General features: G+C 30.6%; 1 protein-coding gene across 1 annotated transcript in view; it reads right to left on the bottom strand.

Annotated features, from left to right (window-relative positions):
* The window catches only part of LOC108547960 (scavenger receptor class B member 1), an 18,180-nt gene extending 9,924 nt beyond the window's left edge, over window positions 1-8,256 (bottom strand). The window contains exons 1-2 of the mRNA XM_017900695.1: window positions 8,002-8,256; window positions 3,633-3,730 (exon numbers count right to left, since the gene is read on the bottom strand). Coding sequence (XP_017756184.1) covers window positions 3,633-3,730; window positions 8,002-8,069 — 166 coding nt within the window. The 5' untranslated portion in view covers window positions 8,070-8,256. The remainder of the gene's footprint in view (window positions 1-3,632; window positions 3,731-8,001) is intronic.
* Window positions 8,257-9,555: the final 1,299 nt, after the last annotated feature.

Raw genomic sequence — 9,555 nt, 5'->3', positions numbered from 1 at the left:
AAGAGGGCCTGTTTAAGAACGAAATATATAAGTGGTAAGAAAAGAAAAGAAAGGAAAAAGAGAATTATCGCGATAATTAAAATCGTCGTTTGCTATGTTTTAATGATCGATCAGTATTGGATTTAATTTTCGACGATTTTACTACACTTTAATGGTAATACAGATTGTCGACGAATATAGATTTAATGATGCCGAAGTCTTGCATCCTTTTTCAGTGACGCTGATGAAAAATTGTTAAAAAATTGGATTTACGATCATTCTTAAAGAGCGGTCGTTTTTATATGTCTTGAATAAACAGGGTGGCATGAATCATGCATAACATAATTTACAAGTGATTATGATGAAATCTAGCAAATTAACTGCCATTTGTTGGTTTTTTGCAATCAAAGTTTTTTAAAAATTCCCTTTCTATGGAACAATCTTATCTTCGACATTATACGCGTTATTCGTCGTAAGTTACTTTAATTTATTACATTTGTATAACTTTATTAGCACTTTAATGATCCAGTATCTGATGAACATACATTTGTTCCAGTACCAATGTATTTCCTTTGATTATTTACGCTGTTTTAATATATTTCATCGAGTCACTTACTATGTTTCACCGCATCTTCAATCTCATTGAAATGAGATTCTTCGATTCAATGATATCTTATTTAATAACGCGTGTATAGTTATCTTTGACATAAGATTATTCAGGATTAATAGTATAACATCACACGTAGTGCTGACTTTTTTTTATTTCTGTGTAACATTTCTGTTGCATATTTATTCACCTTTTAAAACACGTCAAACGTATCAATCAAGAGTAGCAATTATGACGTATATAGTCTGCAGCCAGTCTTTAGTGATTCAGTCTCTTAAGGAGATTGTAATCCTAATCTAGACGGAATACACTGAATACAAATAACGTTGAAAATAAGTTATCGTTATATAAATATCGTATGTCGTTACAAGCACCACTTATAAGAGTGGATGTTAGAAAATAAGAGAACATTAATTACGAAATTCGTGAATTTCATACAGATAACCAATTTTTCCGCGTTTCGATAAAATGTCGATGTATTACTAATTTAGCATGATGCATTAATAACATATTGTTGTAGGTCTTCTTATCGTCGATTAATAAGAGAGAAAGCAAAACAAGAGAAAAATACGTTCGACTTTAGTTAACCTTGACTAACGCGATACTGACATTGTTTTGGTTAATGAAATGCTCAGTATGTGTGAAAGATCGATAACTTTCTAGTTCTAAATGAGCAACATTTCCTTCACCGGCTCTTTCACTTACGATTACTCGGTTATCTTCTGAGATATTTTACATGAAATTATTCTTTCTGTCACGGATAATTTATTTAAAATTTTTACATTGCTTCTCATTAAGATAGATGCATATAGCATGCTTATTTAATCCTTTCACTACGATCTAATTCTGAAAAATAATTTACTGGAAAAGTATTTGATTCTAATTAACCATTACACCTCTATTCCATTCACGATAAAATTGTACAAAAATTGGAGAAAGTCTTCAAATTTTTTGCATGTTAAAACAGGTTAAATATAACTTTGGTTTAGGTTAGTTAAGTTATAATTCTAATATACGACAAGAATATCGTATTGCTAAGGATTAATTTAAGTTGTCCTAAGGTTACTAATAGCATAACAGCGATGGCTTCTTGATATAGTGTAATCGTAACACGTGTCATCGTGTGTCGCTATTTGTACCAAAATGGTGCGCTTATTTATCTTTAAAGTCATAGCGAAAGTAATAAATGCTAATGTCTTTGTGAGCGACAATTATAATTGTCGCGGCTGACAGATGTCATTTACTTTTCCAGCTCGATAACGTGTGCTGAATGAGAAACAATCGAAACGATTATCGTTGACAAGACACGTTCAGAGAATAGAAAATTCTTTAGTTGTGTTAGCAGTTCATATAGTAATTCGATATTTTAATATCGTTCCCTCGTTTTAGACATTAATTACAGGATTCGCAATTAGATCAATGCAATTATAATTTTCTAAATTTTATCTCAATTCCACATTTCACAAATAAAAGATAATTTATTCTTACGTTTTATGTTTAAGCAAATCAATCAATATAATGCACACAAGTAAGATAGCAAAATGACGGACATTCGTTATGGAAGTTGTGCTAATAAAAAATCAACGGATTGTTAATAATTCAACTAAAATCATGAAATTGATTGAGTGGACTGCTACCGATCAAAGCACACAATTGACAGGCTTGGGTCATTCATAAGAGACCCTAACTTCTCGTGTAATATCGAGTGATAAATGTTTTATCAGTAAAAGGAGCATTGAACCTTTCGGCTTCCCTGTCTTAAAGAAATGCATTCTGATATATCGGTAATATTTATTCACGTCATGGGACAAATATATAAAAAATATTTATTGAAAACAGTTCTGACAGTTGTGAAACACTAGTTCCACAATGAAATCAGTAGAAACTCTCGATCATTCGAATAAAAATTAATTTGATCTGAGGTCAAGATCAAGCGACGATGTTCTCATCTTTTGATCTTCTTTGGAACATTTTTTGAAAGTTTCTTACGAAATTTAAGCATCTTCTGCGTATATGATTACATTTAAACGTATACGTAGCTGTTCAATGGCCGAGACCTTTAAACGGTTACTACAGAGACGTTTACATTGGTTAATTTATTTTGAAAATATGCTAATGTGACAGCTCGTGTTTTTGAACAGAGACGTAAGTGCCATTGCCTTCTCCACGAGGGAATTCCTTTGGTGGACCCATTAAGCATATTACGTGTAACAGAAAGTTGTAGCAAGATATTTGTTTCGAGGTTCTCATAATTCATATTTGACCTTGTCCCTTTCGGTATTTTTCGTCTTATTAGATGTCTCCTTCAACGTTCCGGTTATTCAACGTTCACGAAACGTAGTTTCTTTGTGTTACTTTCGAATTTGATTTGATTATAGAATAGAAGTTTATTGTGTCTGGATAGTTCATTATATAATCAAGTATATAATTTAATTTTACTCTGCTAAGTGTTAAGAGGTCTTCAAATGACTTCCGTCTTTATTTCTGGCTTATTTATCGCTTTGCGAATCGTCTAAACTGTGATCCCTGAACTTCGATCTGATGGATTGTAATGAAAATTAGGATGAAACGATTTATAAAACACGATGCAATAAATGTATTCGATGATCGTGGTGAATGCAAATTATATATGGAGATGCAAATTCTATCGAGACGTTGAGTCGGGACGTAATTGAAATCATTAAATGAGTGAATAAAGATTATTAATAACAGGGAAAACAGATGAAAGGGAAAGAAAAACTGATAGCTTAGGATTAGATGTGATGTTATCATTTACTTTTTTTTCTGTCTGCATTTAGAATGAATTATTTAGTCAACTGTTCGTACTGATCGTTTTGTAATTCAAATGATTGTTAGTACGTTGAAGAAAAACAGGAAGATGATGAGAAATTACCATCGTTTCCTATAATATATTAATAATAATTAATATAAGGTTACATGTACATGTAATGTTGTTTCTTCGCTTGATTCAGATGTTTTGATAACGTTCTTTCCTATGTTGCACTTCTTAGACGATTGGCGTACATATGTGCGTAGGATTACTTACTTTTAAACTGTTGTAACGGGTTTGTAAATTTCATGGTTGCGACCTGGTTTTCACGTATCTCGTTGCTTTCCTTTTTTCGTCTGCTTGATCTTAAGGTTCTGAAACAAAAGTAAATGCTGCAAAAAGTAAATCGGTTTACTTACGTCGTAATACTTGTAACCTTAATTCGATCAATCAGATAATCGACTTTTCATTCATGTGAAATAATACGCCGAAACACATATCAGATTCACACAAAATAATTTTCTTTGAAAACTTTTATAAAATCAAAATGTTTCTGCTGTAAATTCATTTTCTAGATAACATGTTAATTTCTGTTAAATATATTGTAATAATCCCGTGGTTTTCATTTACAAAACTATTAATACACAGAATTGTCATGACGTGAAAATATACTCTTGTGTACTTTCGCGTAGGATCACGTTTTAAACATAGTGATTCTATTGAGCATGGCTTAGATGAATAGTACAGGAAGTTCGAAAAAATGTGTGCAAACGTTTCAATAAGGGTACACATGTGTTGCAAGTTTGAAACGGAAATCCCTCAAGTTTGTCGAAGTTATTGGCGCTTTAGCGAGTTATTTACATAGCTGAGAATAATCCTTTTTTACCGGTAGAACCTTCTATTCCTCGAACTTTCAACTTTTTTCCGTTTTCCCATGTCTAATGTCTCTTGTGAATGTCATCATGGCTTTAAGATACATTTACGTCATGCGAATGTAGATGCTCGTCACTGATGTGTACCGAGGATTTGCAATGTTAATCGACAATAGTATTGCAGCAACAGAACAAACGAAAAGGTTCTTGAGAGTGTAGCTTGTAAACTTTTATCGTATACATGAATAATGGATCGTTTCTTGGCAACGTTATTACAAATCGGTTGTTAAATTAATTAAAGATCGATTAATACTTGTGAAACATATAAGTCATCGATTAATGTTTTCTAATTTTGTTAAGTGACTAGAGAGTAATTGAAACGTGATAAATGTTTGTCGAACAGGCGATGCTTCATGATTTATTTAATATATTGGTCTACTAAAAATTGTTAAGCAAAACTTTCAAATAGAATAAATTCAATTATGATTAATGTCCTATTTCGGTTTTAAATATTGCATCTCATACAAATGAATCAAAATTTCATTGAAAAAGTTTACATTTTATTACTCGTCCTTTCCCCTTTATTATTTTTTCTTCATTTTTTTATTCCAAGTTTATATTTTTGTACATTCTTAATGTTCAATAAATGTTCGTGATTCTTCTATTTTCAGTCCTACATTTTTTTGGTTTTTGAATATTTAAAATATTGCCATATTATGCTGCAAAAAGTAAATCGGTTTACTTACGTCGTAATACTTGTAACCTTAATTCGATCAATCAGATAATCGACTTTTCATTCATGTGAAATAATACGCCGAAACACATATCAGATTCACACAAAATAATTTTCTTTGAAAACTTTTATAAAATCAAAATGTTTCTGCTGTAAATTCATTTTCTAGATAACATGTTAATTTCTGTTAAATATATTGTAATAATCCCGTGGTTTTCATTTACAAAACTATTAATACACAGAATTGTCATGACGTGAAAATATACTCTTGTGTACTTTCGCGTAGGATCACGTTTTAAACATAGTGATTCTATTGAGCATGGCTTAGATGAATAGTACAGGAAGTTCGAAAAAATGTGTGCAAACGTTTCAATAAGGGTACACATGTGTTGCAAGTTTGAAACGGAAATCCCTCAAGTTTGTCGAAGTTATTGGCGCTTTAGCGAGTTATTTACATAGCTGAGAATAATCCTTTTTTACCGGTAGAACCTTCTATTCCTCGAACTTTCAACTTTTTTCCGTTTTCCCATGTCTAATGTCTCTTGTGAATGTCATCATGGCTTTAAGATACATTTACGTCATGCGAATGTAGATGCTCGTCACTGATGTGTACCGAGGATTTGCAATGTTAATCGACAATAGTATTGCAGCAACAGAACAAACGAAAAGGTTCTTGAGAGTGTAGCTTGTAAACTTTTATCGTATACATGAATAATGGATCGTTTCTTGGCAACGTTATTACAAATCGGTTGTTAAATTAATTAAAGATCGATTAATACTTGTGAAACATATAAGTCATCGATTAATGTTTTCTAATTTTGTTAAGTGACTAGAGAGTAATTGAAACGTGATAAATGTTTGTCGAACAGGCGATGCTTCATGATTTATTTAATATATTGGTCTACTAAAAATTGTTAAGCAAAACTTTCAAATAGAATAAATTCAATTATGATTAATGTCCTATTTCGGTTTTAAATATTGCATCTCATACAAATGAATCAAAATTTCATTGAAAAAGTTTACATTTTATTACTCGTCCTTTCCCCTTTATTATTTTTTCTTCATTTTTTTATTCCAAGTTTATATTTTTGTACATTCTTAATGTTCAATAAATGTTCGTGATTCTTCTATTTTCAGTCCTACATTTTTTTGGTTTTTGAATATTTAAAATATTGCCATATTTGTCATTCATGTTGACATCAATTTAGAAGTATATGTAGATATTCTGACTAACAAAAAAAAAAAGAATTGCACAGTAAAAATTCGAGAAGACATAATAAATATGTTTTCGTGCTATAAATAACCGAATAATTCTAAAAAAGTTCGAATTTTCCTGCAATAAAATTAGCCTTTCTCTAATCATGTTATGATCCACTTCTTTTCACTCTTTCACAGAACGATGAACTGTTTGAGGTAACTAGAAAACGATATATAACGATACTTTATTTTAGGAAGCACCAGTTATTGAGCAAGTGTTAAAAACCAGTATCCAAACATATTTACATATATAAACTTTGATTAAATTATGAATATACATTATTTGAAATTTAGTAACCAGTCTAGGATCTTTGGATCTTACTCATCGAGATGTATCACATTTAAGTCGAAGGGTTATGTTTATAAAATTAAACTCGAACGCTAAGGATTCAATAAGCACTTGTTTCATCTCGAACTTCACTGGTCCAATTCGTCTAGTGACTTTAACGCTTGGTAGAGACGAACTTCGTGTTAAGAAGCGTGAATACTGACATGAACAATTTCGAAAGTTTCGAAGATAGAAGGTTATCTCCTTTTAACTGTTTCTCATCGGAATCGTGTATATACTTCGCGAATTTCGAACACATATATAAGGTGTAATAAGGTAATATATAAGGTGTATACAAGGTGTACTTAAAAATTTCCTTTCAATGAAAGAGATGTCTATTTTTCCTTGCTCGAATGAAGAATGACATATTTCCGGAACATAACATTTTTCAACTTGACACTGAAGAATTTATCAAGATGATTAACCAATCATGAACATTATACTTGCTTAGAAAGTAAGAAGAAAACAAAGAAGTATGAAAATCATGGACTTACGTAAATAAAGTAATGAATGCACTACTAAATATATTTGTTTTCCACCCATTTTATTATTTTCCCACGTATCTGTATCTCATTTTGACTATGTAATTTCAAGCCGACGAATTCATTCATTCGTAAGATTATTTGTTTGCAACAAGTAGCGGAATTTACGCGTTTCTTCTTCTTTTACTTTTTTTTTAATAACTTAATTTCAAGTAATATGCTAAAGACACTCACAGGTGACACACCTCAAAGACACAATAAACTAAGTGATCCGAGTAGAACGAGCTATCTTGTCATCTTTCAGGGACGCGTCTTGCATTGATATTGAAATATAAAGCGAAACAGAGTGCATATGCAGAATCGTACGTGATATGGGTATTTATTAAGCATCTCTTGGTGAAATCAGAGCTACCAAGCTGTTCGGAGAAAATATATTCTGTATATTTAATATTGACAGTATACCTGGACGTTAACCATTTTTATGACTCCTTTTTTACCGCTTTTTAGTTAAAAAAAAAATGTAATTTCCGGTCATTTCAATTTGAATCTCTTTAGGAAAGGAGAAAATTAAAACAATGTTTAGAAAAATGATTATTTATTATAATTTATCGTTTCGTTTGAATTTTAATTCAATATTTTATGTCGTAGTACCAATTGAAAGACACGTTGGACCTTTATTTATGTTAAAAAGGAACGACAGTTAGGTGAATACTCTCTACTTTTAATTAGCATCATTATTATCAATTCTTAACTGACTTGTTCTAACAAACGTCAAATTCTTAAAAAACAAAAAAAAATCCCCTCTAATCCAGAAATTCCGGTTGAATCTAATTTTATCACAGCATTTTTAAAATGACACGTAAGATGCCTTATCGCATAACAGGTCCGATCCTTGTTGCTAATCAGTCTTGCATGTTGTTTTTCGCAAAACTTTCTGAGAACAATTAATTCATGGCATGTCACATGTACTTACTGAAGAAGTACAATCTTTGGAAATTCCAACAGATCGAACTGGTCCAAGAGTAAACACTTTTTACACATCCATGATCTCTATTTGATTAAGATTTCGTTGTCGATAGAAAAAGAACTGCACGTAATTCCCCCAGTGATTAAATTCTTGAAACACACGAATTTAGGAGAACGAGAATTATTCAAACATTCTATTACGTGAAAATACGTAACTTTGCTCCGGTAAGAAATTTTATATCGCTTTCGACTACACATTCCCTCCCTATCTTGTCATTAGTGAGCAAGAGTCTTGTGTTCACTCTGTTTTATACCGTCTCCTGATCACTAACCCCCATACGACACCGATGGAGACAAAGTCTACGATTTTTCTTGTTGCTCAGCATCGGTACACCGATAGTATGTAATGCATTTCAAATGCAGAAAAGGATTTAGCGAAAGGATTCATCGATTTTCTCTCATTTTTTATGAGAAAACATTCGTAATACGAGTAATTACATTATTTCGTCTTATAAAAATGTTAAAGTAATCTTTAAAAATAAATTAAAAATTGAAAGAAGTAGTTAGAAAAAAAATATATATATATTGAAAATTAGTATTATAGTATTTTGTGCTATTTTCCTTTTCTTTTTGAATTTTTTGGATAGTGGTTTTTCATTCATTATTCTTTTCTCATGGCTTGTTTTAATAAAGAAAATAGCTACCTGTAAAAAATGTAACATTTCCTATTTTTGTGTCCTCCGTTTTGATAGTTAAAAGATTAATACGAATTAATAAGTTATATTTTGAAAAATTATAATTTATATTAAAAATGAAAATTAGAAGTTGCATCTTGAAAAATTTGAAACTTTGATAGCAGTAAATTTTTTCTCAAAGTTGTGTATTATTCGGGAAATAATGATTTTTTTGTAACATCATTCTACGAAACGTGCTTTAAACATGAGCTGTTCACAATCATGTTTTTCAGAGTGGCAACTGGATGGCATTCCGAGTACCAAAAGCAGGTTTATAGTTACTCAAGATGCAGGATAAAGGTATTCACTAAATCTATGGGGAAGCGTGATTGGTCAAGTAGTTTAGTAAAATATTTATGGATATATTAATTCGCAAAATAATTGATTTTCTAGAACATAAACAATTCTAATATTTCTTAAATCAGGATTCAAGATTCCTTTATCATAATTTCAAATGAGAACAATAATTCTTGCAAAAATAATTGATTCCCCGAATACGACTCTTACTTTTAAATTTCTTGACGAATTTTTTGATGAAATTTTTTAAAAGAATTTTTTACATTATTTTATCTGATTTTCCCTTTCTACTTTATAATCTTTATATATTCTTTTCTGACTTTTAGAAATTTCTTTTTTATTTTAATCCATTGCAATGACAGTCATTAAGTTATATCGAAAGGCACATAAAAAATTCTTAAAAAATTCAGAATGTCACAGACATTTATATCATGAATATTAAAGAGATAATTCGTACGATAAAATTCATTTGAAAAGTTATGCAAATATGGTGATTATATTCACGTAAATTCTCATAGCGATACTTTATA

Source organism: Eufriesea mexicana, unplaced genomic scaffold, assembly GCF_001483705.2.
Source record: "Eufriesea mexicana isolate 0111107269 unplaced genomic scaffold, ASM148370v2 scaffold1312, whole genome shotgun sequence".
Taxonomy (NCBI): domain Eukaryota; kingdom Metazoa; phylum Arthropoda; class Insecta; order Hymenoptera; family Apidae; genus Eufriesea; species Eufriesea mexicana.
The sequence above is the reverse complement of the archived record's forward strand: the minus strand, read 5'-3'. Positions and strand labels throughout refer to the sequence as shown.